Source organism: Pelobates fuscus, chromosome 4, assembly GCF_036172605.1.
Source record: "Pelobates fuscus isolate aPelFus1 chromosome 4, aPelFus1.pri, whole genome shotgun sequence".
Taxonomy (NCBI): Eukaryota; Metazoa; Chordata; class Amphibia; order Anura; family Pelobatidae; genus Pelobates; species Pelobates fuscus.
Genome location: NC_086320.1, coordinates 140679018 through 140704905, shown reverse-complemented (window position 1 = coordinate 140704905; position 25888 = coordinate 140679018). Strand labels below are relative to the sequence as shown.

General features: G+C 40.2%; 1 protein-coding gene across 2 annotated transcripts in view; it reads right to left on the bottom strand.

The window, feature by feature from the left end:
• The window catches only part of ZNF236 (zinc finger protein 236), a 174674-nt gene that overhangs the window by 79185 nt on the left and 69601 nt on the right, over positions 1–25888 (bottom strand). For both annotated transcript variants that reach the window (XM_063451634.1, XM_063451635.1), the window contains 7 exons: positions 23256–23494; positions 12871–12972; positions 11632–11783; positions 10713–10793; positions 9939–10042; positions 7246–7397; positions 3663–3881 (listed from right to left, as the gene is read on the bottom strand). In XM_063451634.1, the coding sequence (XP_063307704.1) occupies positions 3663–3881; positions 7246–7397; positions 9939–10042; positions 10713–10793; positions 11632–11783; positions 12871–12972; positions 23256–23494 (1049 nt within the window). The remainder of the gene's footprint in view (positions 1–3662; positions 3882–7245; positions 7398–9938; positions 10043–10712; positions 10794–11631; positions 11784–12870; positions 12973–23255; positions 23495–25888) is intronic.

Genomic DNA, 25888 nt, shown 5'->3' with positions numbered 1-25888 from the left:
TGCATTCATACACGCACTGCACTCATACGCACACACTGCATTCATACGCACACATTGCATTCATTATATACACACACTGTAAATAAATATTCAATTAATATAATTTTTTTAGGATCTAATTTTATTTAGAAATTTACCAGTAGCTGCTGCATTTCCCACCCTAGTCTTATACTCGAGTCAATAAGTTTTCCCAGTTTTTGGGGGTAAAATTAGGGGCCTCGGCTTATATTCGGGTCGGCTTATACTCGAGTATATACGGTAAGTTGTTATGCTAAACAATACTGTGATTGTGCCCCTGGGTGCCGGTAACCGGCTTCTGAGTTGTAAGTAGCTCTCTTTTTCCCTACGTGTTGACATGGTCTGTGAGACTTGCAGGTATCACGTACTTATGGGACTTTAGGAAAAAGCATAAGGAAAATCATAAGAAAAATATGTACTGAGATTACTAAGTATGCTATAGATATGATAGTATTGATTTGTCTTAGCGCTAAAATGAGAATCTGCAGAGTAAGTAGTAAAAGGCATAAAGTCATAAGTATAGCGCTTGCTGTTTAACTGCTGGAACACAGTTAGTAACTAGGGCATTATGTACATATATTAGCATTTCACCTAGAGGGGGCTGAGACAAGATGTAACTGCTGGGCATTTTGTAGTAGTCATCATGTTACTCTTCCGTCTCAAATTAGGAGCTTCAGAGCTGTCTCCCCGATGTAGTGAGAGTGTTCATGCTTTATAGAGCTATATAGGGGCCTGGACGGAATAAGGATGTCGTTATAGTTGTCAGCGATGTTTGGTATTTAGAGTCCTCTGCTGATGGAAAGTCTCTGCTCAAGGGGTGCCACGTGTAGCCGGTGCCGTTTGGAGCCTTTGGTGTGTAGATCTCTTTCAGCCACAGGTTTGGCGTACCCGGGTGCCCGGTCTGCTTCCAGTCGCTGGGTGCCATTCACTAGGCTGGTACTCTGCTGAGTGTTTGCAGCAGGGGTTTAGGTGGTTGCTTGACTGCTGCTTCACCACGTGTCGGTAATCCCTGCGGTGTGGTAGTGGTTGCGGGCAGCCGGCGAATCAGTGAGTCGTCTTGTACTTTGCCCAGAGGAGGAAGAAGGCCTCGAAAACACCAGCCATAGCGGAGGTGAGTAGCGTGTTTGGATTCGAGGGTGTATGCAGGTGGTCTCGGTCTGCTTATGGACTTTGTGCCATCGCACGTGGCCTCCGCCATTTTGATTGCAGTGCTTGGGTTGCGGATTTTGGCGGCCCAGTTACAGCGCCTCAGGTGCTTCGTGGTGTTCGGGTCCTGAGGGTGAGGACCGGGATCACCCCCCCGGTCCAAAGGGGGGGGTTTGGGGCCAGTTCCCCGCAGGTCCAACTCATGGCTAAGCGCTGGTCGGCAGGCAGCGGGGCAGCGGCCGTCCACCCCTCTCACCGCCTGAGTAGGCCTTTAGGTGCCAATGAGGAACCCTCCTCCTGGGGACTGAAGCCCGTTTGGCCAGCCTCTCCCTGGATCCAGGGCTCTCTGCCCACTGAGGGCCACCAGTGCTGTTCACCCCCCCGGTCCAAAGGGGGGGGTTTGGGGCCAGTTCCCCGCAGGTCCAACTCATGGCTAAGCGCTGGTCGGCAGGCAGCGGGGCAGCGGCCGTCCACCCCTCTCACCGCCTGAGTAGGCCTTTAGGTGCCAATGAGGAACCCTCCTCCTGGGGACTGAAGACCGTTTGGCCAGCCTCTCCCTGGATCCAGGGCTCTCTGCCCACTGAGGGCCACCAGTGCTGGACGGTTTTCTGCCCAAAATTGCAGTTTTGGTGCCTATTTGGGCATAGTTTGCAGGAGCTGGTGTCGAGTGCGACCGTCCAGCTCGGCGGTCCGGCCCCGCCCCCCGAAAACCTATTTTTTATATAGGTTTTTCTCCAAATCTATACGTTTGCTAGCAAAATTGCATGCACAAGTGGAATTTTAAGCTCTTTGAAAAGAACTACAGTTGATTATATGACGACAGGTTCCCTTTACACATAACCACATGGCAGGGCATGCTTTCAGAGCATATACATTCATTTATGGACACACTCTAACCATTTTCAATGTATACCGTTTCTAAACACAGGACACACTGACAACCTTAAAAGAACACTCCAAGCGCCATAACCACTACAGCTCCCTGTAGTGGTTATAGTGCCAGGAGAGCCCTGGCACCCCCAATTGAAAGTATTTAAAGCATTTTAGAATGGTTCAATTACCTGGGGCCAGCGAGCCATTGTTCCTGGCCTCCACTACATCAGCCAAAGATGCAATGTCTTGGCACTGCCAAATTGGATCATACAATGCCCAGATAAAATTTACCAAGTAATGGTATCAAGTCACCAGGAACCAAAATACGTAGATATTGTTTCCAGTACCTTGTCTAGATTGTTTAGAATTCAGGTTATAGCGGAGGCAAACGGGTCTTATTTACCAATTCATTTCTAGGGGCAAACATCTGTTGCTGTATCTTTTCCCCTTTCTCTGTGTCCTAGGCATCCAAAACAGTTATTTTTCTTACTGACAACTTCAAATCTCGAAAGGTGTTAAATTGTTAAAAGCTCCTCCAGTGAGTAAAGCCAACAGAAATAATATTTTACCCAACCATCAGATATTGATGTTGTAGATGTTGTGGTGAACTCTTTATTATTTACAAGGTGTACAAAGGTTCTATGTTTCGCCCAGCAATCCAGTGATTTATGCATTATAGATCTAGTGATTCCATTCAGAATTTCTTTTTTACCATTTGAACTATTTAAAAAGAGGCACAGCATTGTAGAGACTCTTAACATAAAATATTTGTAAAAGTATGTTTTATGTATATAGGGCAAACTATTAAAAATACAACATAATAGTTAAACTATGGTGACTATTCTGTTGCAGACTCTAGGTTCAAATCAAATCAATCAAGAGAATGTTGATAATGTACAACAACTCAAACAGTCTTCTCTTCTTTGTCTCCTCATTCAGTTCTCAAGCAAATGTCAGCATAATTTGTGCCATGACAGTATTAACCCCTTAAGGACACAACTTCTGGTATAAAAGGGAATCATGACGAAATATTTCCGTCATTAGCAAATGGGGGTCTGGCAGCACATGCCACTGGGATATCTCCTTTTGATCAAACCCCTCAAAAACAGTATGAATGAACCCAGAAACAGGAGCCACAGCTCACTAGATCCATTACTACAACAGCCACATGTAGGTGATATGCTGCTTTGGCTAACTCAGTAAATACATTCCTGTGTGTCCAAATAATTTATATCCTAAACTAAATAAAATGTGTGTGGTCGTTCACATGACATCAACGCAGTTTGTTGTTTGCCTCCATAATGCCTGTTCCTGAGAGATCAAACAAACCCAAAGTGCCTTCTGTTTCCAGATTAGTAATTTGACTTATACTCCTATGTTTAGGAGTCGTAGCTGTTCAAAGGTAACTAACTGCCGTTACTCTGCAGTATGTGTTTGTGGAACATATCTAGAACAGATTTCCATTTTTCATTTATAAAGCATTTTATACCTGGGGTTTTGACGCCTTTATCTATACCAAGGAATATAACCCTGACCCCCTGAGTACATGTCACTCTTTCTACTGCTCCAAAACAACTAGTCTAAGTCTAAAGTAAGACCATTTTTTGTTTAAGGAACATGCTTACCGTCTTCTCGAGCTGTTCCTTCGCTATCAGAAACGAGAGCTGGAGGGATAGCCTGATGTTTCTTCATGTGCTTTTTACAGTGTACTGTGGTCCTGAAGGTTTCCTCACAAAATGGACATTTGTAAGGTTTCATGCTTATATGCGTTGTCATATGCCTTGTTAGACTCCCATTAGTAGTGAATGCTGCACTACATATAGTACAACTGTATGCCTTAACCCCTAGAACAGCAGACACAAATAAAACATATATGTTAGTGTTGAGAGAAAGAAACGAACTAGTAGAGCCACATTAGATACACACGAAGGTGGGGGGTAACGCCAAAATAGAAAATAAGAAAAACGAGAAATGATGTATCTAATGTATAATGCAGAGTATTTGCATAAATGGGATATCAAGATAGCCAATGGACTTATTGTAGGCCAGGTAAACCAATTCTTATTCAGATGAACAGAAAAAATAATAAAGTTTTATTAAACAAAATATGTGTGTGCTGTGATATAAACACCCAAAATTGTGAGTTAAAAATACATACTAGATGGATCTGTGATACAGATACAGGACGTCTAGCCCTCCAGTATGACAAACTGGTAACTGTCAGTAATATTGCGGACTAGAGAGCGGAGCACCGATCTGCGAGCTAGACAGTTAGTTCCACAGTCTGTCTCGTCAGGCAGCAATAATGAGCTGAAGAGTTGCAAAGCTAAAAAACAGTCTGCAACACTAATAAATTAGTAAATCTGCAACCCTAGTTACTTAGTGGGTGATATGACAGCAGGGAATAGAAGAGGAAATAGTCTGATCGCTAGGTTGACATAACGAAAGACTAAAAGATCACTGGTTAAATATAACCCGCCTCTGCCTGCAATTAGCTGTACACCCAGCCCACCTAGATCGGTACACCCAGCATCTGTCCGTGATACTAGAACTAACAGTTGAGCAAGTAGAGAGAGGGGGGGAGGGGGGGGGAAATAAAGGGGAGAAAATAGATACAGATGAAGTTGCGGTAGACAGGGCTACAAAGTATCTATTGGCAGCAGCACACTGTGTGCTACGGAGGCTGATACCGAATAGGAAGATTAAACAACCCCTGTAATAGTATAATAGGATTAGGGTGCACTGCACTTCTGGATCCCTAGTGCAGTGCACGGACTGGCGACCGCGCTGTCCTACTCTACATATTTTTCATTTACTCTATTTATTATTATTATTTTTTCCTTTCTCACCTCACTTTGTTTTGCTATATTATTCTAGTGATTCACCACCTGGGGGTTGGGGTTAGGTGCCCTTGAAGGCACGGGGTATACTATTACAGGGGTTGTTTAATCTTCCTATTCGGTATCAGCCTCCGTAGCACACAGTGTGCTGCTGCCAATAGATACTTTGTAGCCCTGTCTACCGCAACTTCATCTGTATCTATTTTCTCCCCTTTATTTCCCCCCCCCCCCCCACCCTCTCTACTTGCTCAACTGTTAGTTCTAGTATCACGGAAAGATGCTGGGTGTACCGATCTAACTCTCTGCATACCCGTCCCAACGCTATATAATTACTACTGAATTCTGTTTACCGTTCCCTGCAACCATTTATCGTTATTTACCAGTTGCCACGGCAGAGACACCGAGGACTTAAACAAGCTCCTAAGTATATTACTGCCAGCTGTATAAATTGATAACGGCAGATATACCGAGGGCTGATATAATTTTCAGACATATCACTGCTACTTGTAAAGACTGATTACGATAGATACATTGGGGTTTTTGATGGTTATTAAGCATATCATTGCTACCTACAAGGACTGATTGCGGCATTATTATCAAACTGTCCTTTTTGAGCTAATTATCCAGTATCTATCACTGACAGCGACGTGTTCTCTGTCTGTAACTGTTTATTCAGCTATTGCAGGCAGAGGCGGGTTATATTTAACCAGTGATCTTTTAGTCTTTCGTTATGTCAACCTAGCGATCAGACTATTTCCTCTTCTATTCCCTGCTGTCATATCACCCACTAAGTAACTAGGGTTGCAGATTTACTAATTTATTAGTGTTGCAGACTGTTTTTTAGCTTTGCAACTCTTCAGCTCATTATTGCTGCCTGACGAGACAGACTGTGGAACTAACTGTCTAGCTCGCAGATCGGTGCTCCGCTCTCTAGTCCGCAATATTACTGACAGTTACCAGTTTGTCATACTGGAGGGCTAGACGTCCTGTATCTGTATCACAGATCCGTCTAGTATGTATTTTTAACTCACAATTTTGGGTGTTTATATCACAGCACACACATATTTTGTTTAATAAAACTTTATTATTTTTTCTGTTCATCTGAATAAGAATTGGTTTACCTGGCCTACAATAAGTCCATTGGCTATCTTGATATCCCATTTATGCAAATACTCTGCATTATACATTAGATACATCATTTCTCGTTTTTCATATATGTTAGTGATTGCGTTAAGTTACAGAAATGGCTGTCTGTATAGGAACACTATAGTCAACAAAACAACTTTAGCTTAGTGAAGCTTTTTGATGTATAGATCATGCCCCATGCCTTCTCACTGCTCAATTCTCTGCCAGTTAGGAGTTAAATCACTTTGTTTATGCAGCACTAGTCACATCTACTTGCAAGTAATGTGCATTTTCTTCGTAAACACTTTAAGTAAAGTGATATCTAATGTTTGCACTTCCTTTAGTGCAAACTCTGCTTAAAGGGACACTGTAGTCACTATAACCATTTAATCTCTTTGAATTGGTTATAGTGCCTGGAATCCCCTGGCACTGTTCCTCCATTCAGTGTTAAACCGGATTAGAACAGTTTAACACTAAATAAGTGCACCGGGCCACCCACAATGTGGAGTGTCTAAGGCAGAGATTACACACTTCCTTGTAGTCATACCCATTCATACCGTCAGAGTTCTTATAGACTAAAAGCAGTCAGCACAAGCAGCACAGATGGGATGGGCTGCTGGTGATGCTCGTCTAGCATTAAAACATAAAAAACAGTTTAATGCTGATTGAAATGACGTTACCAGGGGACTAAAGACACTAAAACCAGTTTAATGAGATGAAGCAGACACACTGCCTTGTAGGAGTATCCTGTATGTGAACATCTTATTGAAAAATTAAACCATTTTTTATCTAGGTTGTGTGAGCTACGGCTGCATGGATGGAAACAAAAGAGAGTTACCTCCTAAATGGCAGAAGATTAAGGAGTGAGACTTCAAAGGCATGATTTACACACAAAAACTACAACTAAATTTGTTTTGGTGACTTTAGTATCCCTTTAATACTAGCATGAAATGAGTTTTGGAGTCACAGTCATGATGTATATGTATATATATCATTGGGTTATGATGTATATAGTTTTGTATTAAAATACTTCTGTCTACCAACTGTTAATCAATTACATAAACACATTATATATACATAATATATTAACAGAAACTCTACCAGGGTTTGTAAAAGAACATGCAAGTAATCTTCACAAAGATACTTTTCTAATGTTCGAATATTGTAAGTGTAATATTGAAAGCAATGAAACGTATTAAGGGAACCGATAGAAAAAGCATATTTTGCAGTCACAATAATGTACCTGTGTGTGTCTTCTCGTGTGACTTGAGTACCCCTGATGAAACAAAGCCACGGCCACACATTGTACATTTATAGGGTTTCTCCCCGGTGTGAGAACGAACGTGTTGCTTCAAGTGGCTGGATTTCTTGAAACCTTTATTGCAATATTCACACCTATCATACAAATATAGATTAAGGACATGAGTATACATACACAAGCTTACTTAAATACCATTGCTGCACATATATACATGTAACAATGATATCCTACATCCAGACGTAGGACAAATGTGTGCTTTTACTTCCAGTCACGGGGGTTCATTCACTCAACACCAATTTGTGAACTGAAAACTGAACTGCAAAAGTTAAGAAAAATACCGGAGCCCTGCACTTTCTAAGTGTTTTGTGTGATTCCTCTTTTGATAGGGATAACTATTTTATGGCAAGGACTAACCACTACCTGTAGCCTATACTACTGAGGCACCCATTTCACCTCTTGGTTGTACCAAGTCACAGTTACATCCTAATGGAATGTAAAGCTTGTAAGCAGAGCCCTTCCTGTGGATTTTTATCCTGGGATTAGCATATGTCTCACAGGATCGCTACACCTAGACCCACTGCCTGCTAAGGTCTACCCCTCGTTCTTGGAGGATAGCAAAGAGGAATTAGAGGATGACCCTACTGCTGTTATGCCTAGAGAGGACAGCTCCTAAGAGACAGATAACACCTCTTCTACTAAAAAGGATATTAAACTTCCTCATGATATTAAACAAATGTTTAAAAATAACACTATAAAAGAGGATCAGGTCAAGGCAACAGAGAAGGATGTAATAGATATACGCAAAAAATTGTCCTCTGCAGTTGAAGCTGTTAAACAACGTAAAGCCACTCGGATGGCTTTATCACTGCGGGAAGATATGCTAGATGCTCGAAGCAGGATGAGAATCATAAAGATCTAGGGCATTTCAAACAAACAAGCTGAGTAACTGCCTCATTTCTTTCAACGCCTTCTGTCATCTACATTGTCTCCCAAACAAGCCAAAGCCATTATTATGTATGGCGCATATCGTCATCAATCCATCTAGAGCCCCTCCATCTGCTCATTGAGATGTCATTGTAAGAAGTTAGTCTCTACGTGACAAAAACTAGCTTATGTCAGCACTCAAGAACCAAATGCCTTATACTTTTGAGTTTTCCTTTTATCACGACTTACCTAATTCTACTTTTCTATAGCACTTCTATTACACTACGTGGTCCCAGTCATCAAGACTTTGAGGGATGCTGTCATAGTCTACAGGTTGGCCATGCTACAAACAATCCTAGTCCAGAAAGATGGTCTCTCCTTCATAAGCTTTTGTCCCCTGCAGAATAATCTAGTTTATTTGCTTCCATGGGTATCTCCCAACCACTTTTGGCAGCTAACAGGATTACAACATCTCATAGAAACATAACCCCCTTTGTTCTTAGATGTTCAACCAAACCTGCAACATGCATATTTATAATTTGCCTACTGTTGTTGATAGACAGCTGGCCTATTTTCTAAATTCTAAATTTTGTAATTCAGTTTTCAATACATCACAATTTTATTTAATAAATACACTACTGACAGTTGCTCAAATGGTAGACATCAAGGAGGTTAATTCACCAACTACAAATGGCAAGCTTTAGGCACTCACAGTTTTGTGCAGTTGGGCTTTAGAGATGTACTGTCACTTCTATAGAAATTAGACCACTGAATAAATCCTATAACTTGTGCCAATATTTTTCACGTGATGCTCTATTTTCTTTTAAATGTATATTAAAGATTGCGATTAGATTTTAAACTTGTTTGGGCAGGGCTCTCTTCAGCTGCTGTTTCCGTATGTGAAATGTGTTAGACTTGATGTATCTATTAAACAGTGGTGTAGAATATGCTTGGCGCTATATAAATAATTGTAATTTAGCAACAGACATAGCACAGTTCAGTCCAGGCACAGCAAGGGCACAAGTTGTACTGGAAGAGAAGAAACAAACAATGTTTCTATTTCTCTACTTCTATTCTATTCTTGGTGACTTTCTAACAATGACGGACAGGCAGCCAAGATGGAAACACTCAGTTCTAGGATTATGCTAGACGCAGTTATGTGGATGAAAATATAGGAAATAAGTAAACATTATAGTAAACATTCTGGGAAGTCTCCTTTAACAAGGTCCCCACTTTTAATTATATCTAAAATAAGGATCTTGGCAGCATTAAGACAATAGACCTATATGAATGCAACTGCTGATTGGATGAGGAGTGTGCTCACAGCTGTAAGGAGGTAGTCAGTGTAAAATTGAATATTTCAATCTTACAAGTCTGTTTCATGTGCCAAGGGCATGTTAACATTTGCTACAACAACAACAAAAAAGCTAATGATATAGGACAAAAAAATAATCACTGTAACATTCTGATGTTTAGATACTGAGAATATGTGATTATATTAACACTACTAAATGGAGTCAAATGTAACTGAAGAACAGTATATGGTGTACCACGCTTTTATATCACGTTAGCTTTAAGTGCTGTTGAGAGATTTCTTTAGGATCAATTAAGAACAAATGGTTCTGTAATCATGGTTATAATATAAATACATTTAACTAAAACAAAAAATCTCCCCCAACGTGTAAGGGACACACGGTTTTATAATTTGAAATTCTTTTTATTTTTATTTAACTGGAAGGTAAAATACTAGCCTGTATGCACGCCTGCTTTGATCCTCTGTTGCTTCTAAGAAAGGGGCATGCTGGTCCTGTAGTTCAAGTTCTTCATGAGGCTCTTCTTGGATTAAGCGGGCAGTCTAGAAATACACATTGTTATACATATGTATATATATAATTTAGTTCAATATAATAACATATAATATAATTAGTTCAATTATTGTAATTCATTAGCTGATAATTACACAAACACTGTGATAGCATAATAATAGTTTGGCAGATATTTTATATGTTTTTTATCTTCTATTTTTGGCATGGGTGCACAACTATCCAAGCTAGTTGTTTCACTGTGGATCCCTTTGAATCTAGACTGAGAGCAGAGCATTCTGGAAAATAATACAGGTACAAATCTTTGATACAGCTGGGATAAATATACTGTGAAATCAGTATACTAAAATCGATTTTAAAAAATGATTCAAGTATGCTATGTATGGCATATCTTTTAACTCTTCATCACCTGGCTGAGACCTAAAAGATCTTAATTAAGATACTACATTACGAGTAATTTAAATAAAATAAGTAGTTTTTTCACCCAAGGTTACTTGAAGCTGTCAAATTTTGCTCTAAAAAGCTTTAACTTAAAAAGAATAGCAAAGGTAAAACAGGTAGATCCATAGAGGGAATATAGGACATAGAAAGTGATAAACCCTACAACAGTGTCTCTAACCCTGTACCTCTATATTTTCTCCCCTGCCTTTGCAGGCACATTTTTATTTTGCCTTTTTTCAATGTAGATATTCAGTTTTGTACCATGTAGCTCTCTGTTGTTGTTGCATGCTTGAGTGTGGCCACTAAGTTCCCACGTTCTTCAGTTTGTTCGTAACCAATTTCCTAATCAGAATCAAAATTATAATAGGTTTAATAAAAACCTGTATGTATGGCAAACATACCCAACACAGAATGGATAAATATATGCACAACATTATTTATAAATAAATAATTTTGTAGGACTTTAGATTAGATTAGATTCAACTTTATTGTCACTGTGCAGTGTACATACAATGACAATGAAATATAGTTGGCCTCCGATCAGACATACAGTAGCGATTAATAAAATATACAATAAAATAGAAGATGTAACTCAGTGTAAACTTTAGCGGTCTTACATAATGTCATAAAACATCTAATACGTAAGAAATCTAAACCCCCAATCATTAATAGACCAAGACTTTAGCAGCCCAATAATACATACAGACCTTGCACAATACTGCCACCAAAATTATAAAATACAACTATATACCCTCCAATCTAAACTAAAACATTATCCAATATAAACCTACCATACATCATGTGCAAATAAGGTGCATCAAATTGCAAAAAGAGTTAGCACAATTTTGTGCAAATAAAGTACATAATTCTCAACAATATCCCTTTCATGTGAGAATAAAACGCATACCACAATTCGACTAAACAAATCCAGCATACGCACAAAACACAAGCTGCAAACACATTAACATAAAGTTAATCTGTGAGCACACACTCCATTTGCATAAAGTGCAAGATATGAAGACATAGGCCATGTGCGTAAAGTGCAAGATGTGAGCACATAGATCACGTGCACAAAGTGCAAGTGTGAGCACATTGCCCATATGCATCAAGTGCAAACATGAACATATCAATCACATTTACCAAGTAAGATCAAAGATTAGCAAATGAATTCCACACTCACTACATTGATGGTTTCTGTGGTAGGAACCTCCAGAAGAGATGGCTGCTGATAACTGGTTGAGAGTGCTTGAGACTCTAAGGTGCTGGAGTCTTGTAACTGTTGTACTGCAGAGAACTGGGATTGCTGATTAAACCCATCAGCTACTGTGAAACCTGGTAACAATAATATTAAATAAATATTAGGTTTGCTTAAAAATACCATCATACAGTCAAAAGTACATACAGTCAAATATAGTAATTATTTTATTTTATTTTTTTAATTAAAAAGTTTGCATCCATATGCTGTCACACCCGCCGTCATCAAATAATTCTGCTACTACTTATTGGATATGTAAAAGTACTAACTTTCTTAAAAAAAAGAGATGTTGTAAAGATGTTAAAGGGCAACTACAACAGTTTGCCAACGCATGGAGTTTAATTGGTTTCAATATTGCAATGTGTAAGTTCCAGCTGCAGACTGAAAGGCATAGAGAAGCAATACAACACACTTTTAGCCACTAACATGCAGAAATGTTTACGTATAAGGGCTCATTAATTTTACCAAGCATAATTTGTAATTGAGCTGTATGGAGGCAATATTAATTTATCACACGTTCACCTTCACTACAGCAAATGTAGCAATGTGTTAAGTCAAGTAGCGGAACATTGATTCTCTGAGAAGACAGGTAATGCTCTGCCTAGAAGGCATGATTATGCTCACAAGGTTAACTGTAACAGAAGTTGTAAAGAACACTTAGGGATATTTCTTCATCAGTAGGATCTGAATGGTACTGTACTGATTAGTTATCCGCACAAGTACACAAAACTGGTTGTGCAGCTCTCCCAACCAAAGGTAACCTGTGAGGAAGGACACTGCCTGTTGACATCACTTTCAGTAGTAGTATAAAGGATTTGCAGACAAATAACAGAGTGCATAATCCTCTCTATTCAACAATACAGTTAAACAATCTCGTAACACATATTGACAACCTTCCTGTGAAAGGTAAGGCATTACTCTCTATATTTATGCAGATAGTACACCTTTCTAGTTTACAGTAAGCGTGTCACGCAGTGCATGTCTATGCCAAACGATCTAGATGTGTTATTTGTAACCCGTTTAATAAATTAACATAGGTCAACGCATTTCTACAACTTTCAAAGCAAATATACAAATTTTTCGAAGAGCAGTCTAAGTACCATTACTATGCATTCAGCCACTTAATACCATATATGGACAACACTTATGGTGGTGGATACATACCTTGTGGGAGTCCCTGCTGGTCAAAAGATTGAGGTTGCAAAGCTTGGGGTTCATACTGTGTGATATTCTCTTGCAAAGCATGTTGGGAAGTGACATACCTATCTGAAAAATATATACAAATTAAACAGTGAATGAAATCTAATCATGGTTATTCACTATTATTATTATTAATATTATTATTATTATTGCCATTTATATAGCGCCAACAGATTCCGTAGCGCTTTACAATATTATGAGAGGGGGATTTAACTATAAATAGGACAATTACAACAACAACAACAACAAAAAAAAAAACATTCTTACGGGAACAATAGGTTGAAGAGGACCCTGCTCAATCGAGCTTACATTCTATAGGAGGTGGGGTGTAAAACACATTAGGACAGGAATTTGCAGTCAAATAAGGTGGGCTCGCCTTTAGGAGAGAGCAAGAGACAAGTATGTGAGGTAGAGGTTACTCTGGGAGGCCATAAGCTTTCCTAAAGAGATGGGTTTTAAGGCACTTCTTTAAAGATGCAAGACTAGGGGAGAGTCTGATGGCGGTAGGCAGGCTATTCCATAGGAAGGGAGCCGCCCGCGTGAAGTCCTGCAAGCGTGAGTTGGCCATACGGGTGTGGACAACGGACAGGAGGTGGTCACAGGCAGAGCAGAGAGACCGAGAAGGGACATACCTATGGATCTGTGAGGAGATATAAGAGGGGCTAGAGTTGTTCAGTGCTTTATAGGTGTGAATTAGTACCTTGAATTGACTCCTATAGCATACAGGATGCCAATGTAAGGACTGGCAGAGGGGTGAGGTGTGAGAGAAATGACTAGAGAGAAAAATCAGTCTGGCAGCAGCGTTCATTATGGACTGTAGCGGTGCAGTACGGCTTTTGGGAAGACCAATAAGGAGAGGGTTACAATAATCCAATGCGGGAAATTACTAGAGCATGGACAAGCTCCTTGGTAGCATCTTGTGTAAGAAAGGGGCGGATGCGGGCTATGTTTTTAAGATGGAATCTACAGGTTTTGGCAACATGCTGGATAAGAGGCTCAAAGGTGAGGCCAGAATCAAGTATGACGCCATGACAGCGAGCTTGCAAGGATGGACTGATGTGGGTACCACAAACTTGAAGGGAGAGCGAAAGAGGAGGATCAGTATTAGGAGGAGGAAAGACAAGGAGATCAGTTTTAGAGAGATTGAGTTTCAGAAAGCGGGAGGATATCCAGTCAGAGATGGAAGAAAGGCAAGCAGTGACACGTTGCAGGATGGCAGGGGAGAGGTCCGGGGAGGAGAGATATAACTGGGTGTCATCAGCGTACAGGTGGTAGTGGAATCCAAAAGAGGTAATAAGTTTGCCAAGAGAGGCAGTATAAAGAGAAAATAGAAGGGGACCAAGGACAGAGCCTTGGGGGACTCCAACAAAGACAGGACGAGGGGAGGAGGTATCATTAGAAGATGTGCGTTAAGGGAGGCACGAGACAAGTGGAGAGAGATCTAATAAGGTGAGATGGGACAGGATCGAGTGGGCAAGTGGTGGGGCGAGAGGAACAGAGAAGAGCAGCCACCTCTTGGTCATTAGCCGGGGAGAATGTCTGAAGGATAGGAAAGGCATGATCTATGTGTGTTTGAGAAACAGAATGGCAAGGAGGGGAAAATTATTTCCTTAGCTGTTCAATCTTTTTCAGTAAAGTAACATGCAAAGTTATCAGCAGTAAGGTTAGTTTGGTGGGTGGCCACAGCAGGGTGAAGAAGAGAATTAAAGCTGTCAAAGAGACGCCTGGGATTGCGGGAGCATGAACTAATGAGAACGGGAAAAGTAGGACTGTTTGGCAAGGGCAAGGGCTGCGCTGTATGAATACAATATGAATCTATAAAGGAGAAAGTCTGACTGGGTGCGAGACTTCCTCCAGGAGCGTGTAGCACAACGGGAGCATCTTTGCAGGTAGCGTGTTGATTTAGTATGCCATGGTTGAGGGCGGGTCCTCCTCGAGGTGTTTGTTTGGAGCAGTGATGCAGCGTTCAAGGCAGTGGTGAGGGTAGTGTTATATGCGGAAATGGCCAGTGAAGGACAGGAGAGGGAAGGGATGGACAGCAGTCGTGAATCAATATAACCATATAATGTCTAGCATTCTCTAAGGTGTTGCAGACCTCACAATGTGAATTAATTTAGCCATAGTTTTGTGTATGGATGTTCCATGAGGACACATGAAAATGTGCCATACAAGCACAGTTTGCACTGAACCCCCAATAAACTAACTTGGATTTAATTTTTTTTTTAAAGGGACACTATAGTCACCAGAACAACTACAGCTTATTGAATTTGTTTTGGTGAGTAGAATCACTACCTTCAGGCGTTTTGCTGTAAACAATGTATTTTCAGAGAAAATGCAGTGTTTACATTACAGCCTAGTGATAACTTTACTGGCCACTCCTCAGATCGCTGTCCTTCCTGGGTCATGACTGTCTAAAATGCTTCCATTCATTGATTCAATTCATCTCTATGAGGAGATGCTGATTGGCCAGGGCTGTGTTTGAATCATGCTGGCTCTGCCCCTGATCTGCCTCCTTGTCAGTCTCAACCAATCCTATGAGGAAGCACTGTGATTGGATCAGGCTACCACATGTCAGCAGACTGCTTGTTTTTCTGAGTCTAACAGCATGCAGAGTTACAGCTCTATACACTATAGGGTCAGGAATACGTTTGTGTTCCTGACCCTTTAGTGATCCTTTAAATACTTCAAAATATATAAATGTTTTGATATGTTAATATTTTTTTACTTAATATTTAAAATGTAAAATATTAAATTGGGGCCTTAATGTTTTTTTATTTTGCATTTTCTGGGGCTCAAGAAAAGAACTAAGATTAAAAAAAAAAAAGAAAGACATCAGTAGGAATTCAGTTTAACTGCGATTAGATGTTTCACATGAACCATATACTAATTGCATCTATGTGATACACTGCTGCAGACTCCCCTATATATATATAGATCCTGCCTTGCCGTTTTGCCAATTTGACCTACAGTCTTTTTTCGTCTTTTTTCACTTTTTTAACCCTCACAATTTGGGGTGACAGTATATGTCCTACGTATATAGAAGCTGTTTGCATCAAATTAAGGATAGGCTGGATCTTTCTCTGGGGAGTGCTTCTTCTCTGCAATGATTCTCTGTAACACTTGCAACTATGATTAGATGTTTCACATGAACCATATACTAATTGCATCTATGTGATACACTGCTGCAGACTCCCCAATATATATATAGATCCTGCCTTGCCGTTTTGTCAATTTGATCTACAGTCTTTTTTCACTTTTTTAACCCTCACAATTTGGGGTGACAGTATATGTCTTATGTATATAGAATGTAATTTTGTTTCATTAAAGTTTTGTTATTTTTTAGTTAAAACTGCTTGATATTCATTCTGGGGGTAGTGGTTGTGAGGTGAAGCACCCCGTGGTTACGAGGAGCCTCCTTCACAACCTTCCTTTCTGACAGGAATTCAGTTTATTAGCCCCCTCCCCATTATTATTAGGGTGAGGATTGTAGGCAGGGTTTTCATTATTTGTCAGTGGCTAGACGCTGGAGGACCCCTAACCATTTAAGGGCATGGACAATGGTATTTCCTCCCCTTCTATATTTTGTTAAAAAAAAAATTGTCCCCCCTCCCTGCTTAGTACCTGGCCAGGGAGGGGGGCTATATTATTCCCTTGTGGTCCAGTGGATGGGCTGTGCAGGAGGGGGGCTGGGAGCAAGCTGTTACTTACCTTTGTAGCAGCTCCTGTCAGCTCCCTTCTCCTAGGTTCTGGTCAGCTCCACTGTAAGTCTCGCGGTCTGAGTGCTGCGCGGAGTGTTGCCACGGTAACCCGTGGCAACGCTCTGACGGCCGCGGCTCTCGCGAGACTTACAGTGGAGCTGACCGGAACAGAGGAGAAGGGAGCTGACAGGAGCTGCTACAAAGGTAAGTAACAGCTTGCTCCCAGCCCCCAACAGGACCGCCGGGCTTGTAATGAGCCTGACAGTCCTGGTCTGTATTATGGCAGTTGTAAGTTGCCATAATACAGACATTGACTCGAGTATAAGACGAGTGCTGAAAAAAAAAAATGTGCTGAAAAAATTTACTGAAAAACTCGTCTTATACTCGAGTATATACGGTATATATATATATATATATATATAGAATAGATAAAAAAACAGGATGCACTCACAGTTCTTCCAAATAGTGAAAATGGTGCTTTATTAATCAATAGGATGTATATAGAAATCGATCGACGTTTCGACCCTGCTGGGTCTTTTTCAAGATCGATATAGAAATCGATCGACGTTTCGACCCTACCGGGTCTTTTTCAAGATCGATCTTGAAAAAGACCCGGCAGGGTCGAAACGTCGATCAATTTCTATATGCATCCTATTGATTAATAAAGCACCATTTTCACTATTTGGAAGACCTGTGAGTGCATCCCATTTTTTTTTTTTATCTATTCTACATATTGGACGATTGTGGATACAACACCCAGGCAAGATTTTTCTTATTTTATATTGGAAGGAGAGTGCCAAGCTTCTATTGTCAATATATATATATTTATATATATATATATATATATATATATATATATATATATATATATATATATATATACACTGCTCAAAAAAATAAAGGGAACACTTAAACAACACAATGTAACTCCAAGTCAATTTACACTTCTGTGAAATCAAACTGTCCACTTAGGAAGCAACACTGAGTGACATCAATTTCACATGCTGTTGTGCAAATGGGATAGACAACAGGTGGAAATTATAGGCAATTAGCAAGAAACCCCCAATAAAGGAGTGGTTCTGCAGGTGGTGACCACACACCACTTCTCAGTTCATATGCTTCCTGGCTGATGTTTTGGTCACTTTTGAATGCTGGCGGTGCTTTCACTCTAGTGGTAGCATGAGACTGAGTCTAGAACCCACACAAGAGGCTCAGTCAGGTAGTGCAGCTCATCCAGGATGGCACATCAATGCGAGCTGTGGCAAGAAGGTTTGCTGTGTCTATCAGCGTAGTGTCCAGAGCATGGAGGCGCTACCAGGAGACAGACCAGTACATCAGGAGACGTGGAGAAGGCCGTAGGAGGGCAACAACCCAGCAGCAGTACCGCTACCTCTGCCTTTGTGCAAGGAGGAACAGGAGGAGCACTGCCAGAGCCCTGCAAAATGACCTCCAGCAGGCCACAAATGTGCATGTGCAAACGGTTAGAAACAGACTCCATGAGGGTGGTATGAGGGCCCGACGTCCACAGGTGGGGGTTGTGCTTACAGCCCAACACCATGCAGGACGTTTGGCATTTGCCAGAGAACACCAAGATTGGCAAATTCGCCACTGGCGCCCTGTGCTCTTCACTGATGAAAGCAGGTTCACACTGAGCACATGTGACAGACGTGACAGAGTCTGGAGATGCCGTGGAGAACGTTCTGATGCCTGCAACATCCTCCAGCATGACCGGTTTGGCAGTGGGTCAGTAATGGTGTGGGGTGGCATTTTTTGGGGGGACCGCACAGCCCTCCATGTGCTCACCAGAGGTAGCCTGACTGCCATTAGGTACCGAGATGAGATCCTCAGACCCCTTGTGAGACCATATGCTGGTGCGGTTGGCCCTGGGTTCCTCCTAATGCAAGACAATGCTAGACCTCATGTGGCTGGAGAGTGTCAGTAGTTCCTGCAAGTCGAAAGGCATCGATGCTATGGACTGGCCCGCCCGTTCCCCAGACTTGAATCCAATTGAGCTCATCTGAGACATCATGTCTCGCTCCATCCACCAATGTCACGTTGCACCACAGACTGTCCAGGAGTTGGCAGATGCCTTAGTCCAGGTCTGGGAGCAGATCCCTCAGGAGACCATCCGCCACCTCATCAGGAAAATGCACAGGCGTTGCAGGGAGGTCATACAGGCACGTGGAAGCCACACACACTACTGAGCCTCATTTTGACTTGTTTTAATGACATTACATAAAAGTTGAATCAGCCTGTAGTGTGTTTTTCCACTTTAATTTTGAGTGTGACTCCAAATCCAGACCTCCATGGGTTGAAAAATTTGATTTCCATTTTTTAATTTTTGTGTGATTTTGTTGTCAGCACATTCAACTATGTAAAGAACAAAGTATTTCAGAAGAATATTTAATTCATTCAGATCTAGGATGTGTTATTTTTGTGTTCCCTTTATTTTTATATATATGTATTTATCTCTATCAAAAACCAAAAAGGTTATGGTGGTGAAAAAAATGTGATTGAAAACCCTTTCCACAAGTCTGTGGATAGTTAATACAATGTTAAACAAAAATCTGCACACCAGTCTTATAAGACTTTTCCCACAGAAATCACAAATCTGCAGACATGTTACTACTGCAAAGGATTCTGGGTGGACATATGCAAATTTGTTTAACACTAATTTGCATATGCCACTCAGTAAGCAAACCAGCAACCAACCTCATGCTGATGATTTGCATTAACAATAAAACAGCTGTTCATAAGTGGTTCACTGGCTTTGCATCTTTTCCTAAGTTGTGTTTCAAAGCTGTTGAATACAGCAAACACAGACTCAAAGGAATCCATGTTTGAAATGGAATGAGGCAAACGTGATTCTTTGTTGAACTAATTTGCATATGCCGATCCAGAATCCTTTGTGGTAGTAACATCACTGCAGATTTGTGATTTCTGTGGGAAAAGCAAATCTTATGGCTTGTATTAAATATATATATGAAATTAAGGTTTTCTTATATGGAAAATAAGATATCTGTGAGATTGTGTAACTACATACACTTTTTTTGTGCATCATATTTTATTTATTCACTATGTCATATTGGAGCGGTTGATGTTAAACACTTATGGTTGCTGCACTTTAATACTAATTGTACGTTTATATATTGTTTGCACAAACACAATTTAATCATTAATATAAGCTTCTGACACTTGAACTAGTACCTACACATCATCTAGCATCACATACACATAATTAAAACCTGCTGTACAGAAATATATATTTTATTATTAATCTCTGGCAAATATTATTGTTAAATTATAAAAAAAAAAATAATATGTTTTTCAAATTTTTTTGGGGGAAAATTCACTAGACAGTTTGTATCTCACAACTGTACTCCAGATTTGTATTCTGCTACTGTCGCTGAGTAGATCGAGAACCCCCAGCTTGTAGACCTTTGCTAGAATTTGAGTAGAGTTACACTAAAGACTAGCCAATTTATTTTTTTTAAACATAGAGTTTTCACCAATTCATTTATTGAAACTATGTCCCTATTAGGACAAAATAGTAGCCCCCATCTGCGCACTATCCTCGTCCTTCTATTTGTAAGAGAAGACAACTTGACATATTTTATACGGGGCATTTAGAGTATTTACAATTGACTATTTATTTGTCAAATCATGTTGAATTTAGCAGTGTTTTTTTTTTTTTTTTTTTTACAAGTCTTATGTTTCATACTGTTTAGTAGATTGACCCCCAGACATAGTGGTCACTGTGAGAATCAATCACAGTTATTACACTGACCGTTAAAGTAAGTGATCACAGTGATTGGTTCCCAGAGTTTTCAGCCAGTCTGATTGCCAATTAATGACTATTGCTGGACTGCATCACTGTTGACGCTGCATGTGGAGTACAGTTATTAATGGAGGCCCCTTGGCTGATCAGCATAGTAATTGCGGGGGCAGCTGACCCCACAATTTCTTACCTTGGTGAACCTCCATTTGGCTATAACTTTGATGCCTCACTACTGACATAGCCTTATCTGGCCAAACCTGGAGAGACCAGCTATAATGGGTTAAGCAAGAATACATTCACACAAGCTGAAATCTTATTGACCAATAATGACATGAAGTCTAAATCAATAAAGGACAATAACAAGGATTCACCGCCTGTATTTTGTATCATCTGCTACAGCCTAATGCTTTGATCAAAACTTAAATTCAAACATGATAATGAACAACAGTATTACTTGAAGTCTATCCAGAGATAGTTGAGCAAAGAGAAAATCAATGTAATTGACTGGTCATTGTACCCTCCAGCCCTCAGTTTAACAGAACATTGGTTGTTTAATCTCAAGCAAACAGTTAAGAGATTGAGGAACAGATGAAAATATCTTAAGTGCCATATGGATGAAAAGGAGGAGGTGTGGAATTTTCAACAAGTGTATTAAAATAAAAAAATAATAGTGCTGATTTGCATTTTTTATTTATTTATTTATTTATTTTTAATTCTTTCTTTTTGTTTGTGCATGAATTGAACAATCTGACTTGCTACGCCACAATAGCTGCAGGAAGCCTTTCAATAGCAGAACATAACATGGCATAAAATACTGTGCACATTTTTTTTTTATTTTTTTAAAAGGTCCTATGAAACTAGGTTTTGTCAGATCATATTACAGTATTCAGGCCTTTTCTTTTCATCTGTGATATTGGTACATTTTGCATTACTTACCATATATACTCGAGTATAAGTTGAGTTTTTCAGCACATTTTTTGTGCTGAAAAAACCCAACTCGACTTATACTCGAGTCACTGTCTGTATTATGGCAATTTACATTGCCATAATACAGACAAGGGGCTGTGTAAGAGGGGGCTGGCAGAGAGCTGTTACTTACCTCTCCTGCAGCTCCTGTCAGCTCCCTTCTCCTCCGTGCCGGTCCAGTCAGCTCCCCTGTCAGCTCCCACTGTAAGTCTTGCGAGAGCCGCGGGGTCATAGGGTTCTCTGCCAGCCCCCTCCACTGAACTTCCAATGCCACTGGACCACCAGTGAGTGAGAGCCCCCCCCTTGCCATGTATCAAGCAGGGAGGGGGGACGAAAATAAATATATAAATAATAATAATTTTACAAAAAAAAAAATATTAAAATAATAATAAAAAAATAATAATAAAAATGCCCAGCCCCCACCAAGGCTCTGCAACGCATACACAAACACACACACTCACACACTGCACTCATACACACACACACTGCATTCATTATATACACACACTGTAAATAAATATTCAATTAATATAATTTTTTTAGGATCTAATTTTGTTTAGAAATTTACCAGTAGCTGCTGCATTTCCCACCCTAGTCTTATACTCGAGTCAATAAGTTTTCCCAGTTTTTTGGGGTAAAATTAGGGGCCTCGGCTTATATTCGGGTCGGCTTATACTCGAGTATATACGGTACTTAAATTACACACTAAACAAATTGTCCGCTAAACAAATTAGCTTTTCTATATGAATGCTAGGCTAGGTAGACTTATGAGATTATTAGTAACGCTTAAAGTTATGATAAGGTATGTGGTATTGCAGTTTCGAAAGGGGTATACGTATGCTTATTTAACAGGTTAAAACAGGTCTCTCGTATGGTGTGACTATATGATCCTGAACATGCTAGATGAGTGGACCTGGAGCCCCTTGTTGTAGTCTGAGCTCTAGCTTGAGCCAGAAATCTTGGAAGATTTTATTTATGTTGGACGTGGGGTGTCTTAATGTCTCGTGGTTGACTGGTGGCCGCATGGTCTCGCCATCTTAGGTGGGCCCCCTCGGCTCTCCAGCCATCTCTCCAGTTTTTTTCGCCGTGTTGGGGGGGACCCCCAGGGGTGGACCGGGATCACCCCCGCCGGTCCAGGGGGGGGGGGGGGGTTACGGGGTATCTGCTTGTGGCAGTTGGTTTCCATGTGGCTCCAGGCTGGGGAATCGGCCGCCTCTCCCGCCCGGTGCGCACCAGGCCGCATGCCCTTGCAGATATAGACTGCTGTCTGCTGTCCCTTCATTGGCCGTATCACTGGTTCACCATTAGGGTAGAGGGCTGTTATGTCGCTTGGGGTCGTGTGTTGCTGTTTGTTGTGATTTAGAGGTGCCATTTTAGCCGTTTTTACAAGGGTTTGTGTGGAGCTTCAGTTAGGCATGTCTTCCCTCCATGACAGTCAGGCCCCGCCCCCTGCATTGTTTTTAAAAATAACTGATAATGTACTGAAACACATGGTGCTGCTCCTATGTGAACAATTGTTAAACATATTTTTTTGGAGGCATTGTTAATAAAACTGTGGGGAGCCCTGCACAAGACCATATACAAATTCACATGTAAATCAACCAGTGTCTTCTAGATTAAAGGGACAATGGACACCAACACAACTGTAATACATTTAGTAGGTTTGGCCTCATTAATATGCCTTTAATTGTATGCTCAAATCTGTGTCGTTTTTACAAAACTAAATAAATGCAAGTTTTTCAGAATGTCACACCATTAGCACTCCTCATTCCAGAAAAATACTTCCTGTTCGGTCTACATACATGGCTCAGCCGCTGACAGCACTGACTGATTTGAACAAAGAACACAAAAAGAAAAAGAAAACCAGCTTATAACAAATCTATCATTTTAATATAAAATTACCCTACCTTCATCAGTCTCCAGAGGTTGATCAGTCAGTGCCTGGCCTAATGTAGGCGAAACTGTGTCCAGAACTGGTTGAGGACTTAGCTGTAACATAGCTTCTTGTTGTGTGGCAACACTGTCTGTCTGAAGCGCATCCCCCTGGATTTCCACCTGGATTTGATTTGCTACATGGATCTGATCTAGAGGGGTTTCTTCTGATGGTGCAGGCTGATGTTGCTGGAGCTGGTGAGCAACTTCATACCTATAGGAAAGGATTGATTTTGATTGTCTATAGTTCAATTTACAGCAGTAACAAGAGGAATGTTAAAATTTAAGGGATTATTCACGAATATAAAAATTAAAGCGAAATTCATCCAACTGGCAAAACAGAGGCTAATATAGTTGGAAAAAGTCTCCAATGCTGCCCTAGTCACAATTTGGGACACTGAAGCTCAGTGTTATAAACCCCTAGTATTAAAGGAACACTACCGTGTCAGGAATACAATCATGTATTCCTTATAGTATAGTGCTGTAATACAGGTTTAACTGCCTGGCTGCACACTTTGTGGAGATGAAAGATTTTTAAACTTATCTTTGAAACTCAATCTTGATGATCTCAGCCAATCCGAGGCTATTGAGCATGTGCGGCAAAACGTTGCACTGCGCCAATCAGCATCTCCTCAAAGAGATGCGTTGAATCAATGTATCTCTATTGGGAACATTCAGCACCTCAATGCAGAACCTGCAGACACTGAACGTAGGTGCTGCTCACTGTGCAGCACTAGACAATCAATAATTTGAAAGCATAGTTGTAAAATGGAATGGCCAGCTGAAAAAAAAATGTTGTGGGAGGGGGAGATCTGTTTTCTCAGTGAGGATAGTGTACTTGGGTTTGTAAGGTGTTCCCGTATATTGGTGGTGGTCTCCCCAACATTAATGAGACTACAGAGGCACTTTAACATGAAGATCACACAATAAGACTCACATGTAAAATGTAATTTAATAGAAAACCGCTTGTTTGTTCTAGGATGAGTGAAGTTATGTCCTTTATTACCGCACTACAGGAACCACATCCCAGCAATGGGAATGCGCCCAATTTTGATGTAGACAAAAACTTTTGGGTCTTAGAGCAATAGAGACAATATCTGCCTTAATCAGTTTATCTCAGGAGTTCCTGCGATTAAAAAAAACCTCCACTTTTTTCTTTTTTTTTAAAAAAAAATATTATTATTATTATTGGTGAAACCCCCACCAATATGCAGGAATGCATAGATCTATCATCTGCACTGGAAGAATGGATCTTTCATAGCAATTGTATTTCACCTGGCCACTCTAATTCACAACTATACTCTCCAATTATCAATTGGGCGCCCTCCCTTAGAAGAGATGATGATAGGGAAAACTTTATGCCACGTGTCCTAAATGTTTAAATAGAGAATTTGATCTACACATTTCTTTTTCTAATTTAACTTTTTTTTTTTTTTTTTTAAATCTATACAGGTTTTCTTTCTGGCATCTGGCTTTTTATCCTCCTCTACACCAGTCTATCTTTTTGGTGTCTTAGGAGGTAGGAAACAAGTGATTGTCTTAAGATTGTCATGTTATAGTGATAGGAATACAAAGCGCTGCATGCGTATTAGGCCTGCCCCATAGGAAAGCATTGACTTAATGCTTTCCTATGGGGTTTTTCAACATGCAGGACGCCTACATGCAAAGCATGAGGATGTCCAGCATCGTTTCAAACTCCATGACACTGCAGGAAGCGCCTCTAGTGTTAAAAGGATGTCTCAATATTGCAATAGGACAATAGGGAAACTGTATATATTTATACAGGTGCGCTAGTCATTTTGAAGTTACTAAAACAAATGTGCATTTAATAAAGATATACAATACAATTTTGCATTTGAAATTTAGTGAAAAAATGTTTCATTTTAATGTACAAATCTCTCCTCCATATTCTGAAACTTGCAATAATTTTCTGAAAATACAAAACATTTTAATAGCAACACATTTCCTAAACCAATATATTATTGGAACAGAATAAAGCTTTTGCTAAGGAATATTAGGAGGGCTGATTGCTAAGGCTCGATAACCATTTATGTTACAGCAAAACCGAATCTCTCTGAAAGTGGAAAACACATTCATTTATACATAAGGCGAGTGTGGTGGCTATTATCAGGCAGACGGTCTATGGAATAAAACACCATTGCTTTTATGTGTTGGGTTTTTTCCACCCTCTTTGAAAAACGAAGGCTGGAAAAAAATAATTATACAAAAGCCAAACTAATAACGGTTACAGAGGTTCTGAGAACAAGTAAATGTATGCTGAGCACAATAGGGCCCCTGTTTACATTCAGTAATTACTGGAACTTTGATTTATACCAGATGCAATTATAACAGGAACAGATAGAGATGCCCTAGCAAATAATGCTGACGCTTTGAAGTCATGACAAGTAGAAAATGTCAAAGCAAAAAAAAAGCAGGGATTATGTTAACTTTTTTAGGATTATAAAGCCTCCTTACATGGAACTAGATAGATGCTGGAGCACATTAGAAGAAACAAAATTAATTATTCCTCATTCATAAAGCTCTGTGATTAAATTAAAACATATGAGCATGAAGAGGAGAACCCCCCTCTGGAGCTAAAGCTAAGGCA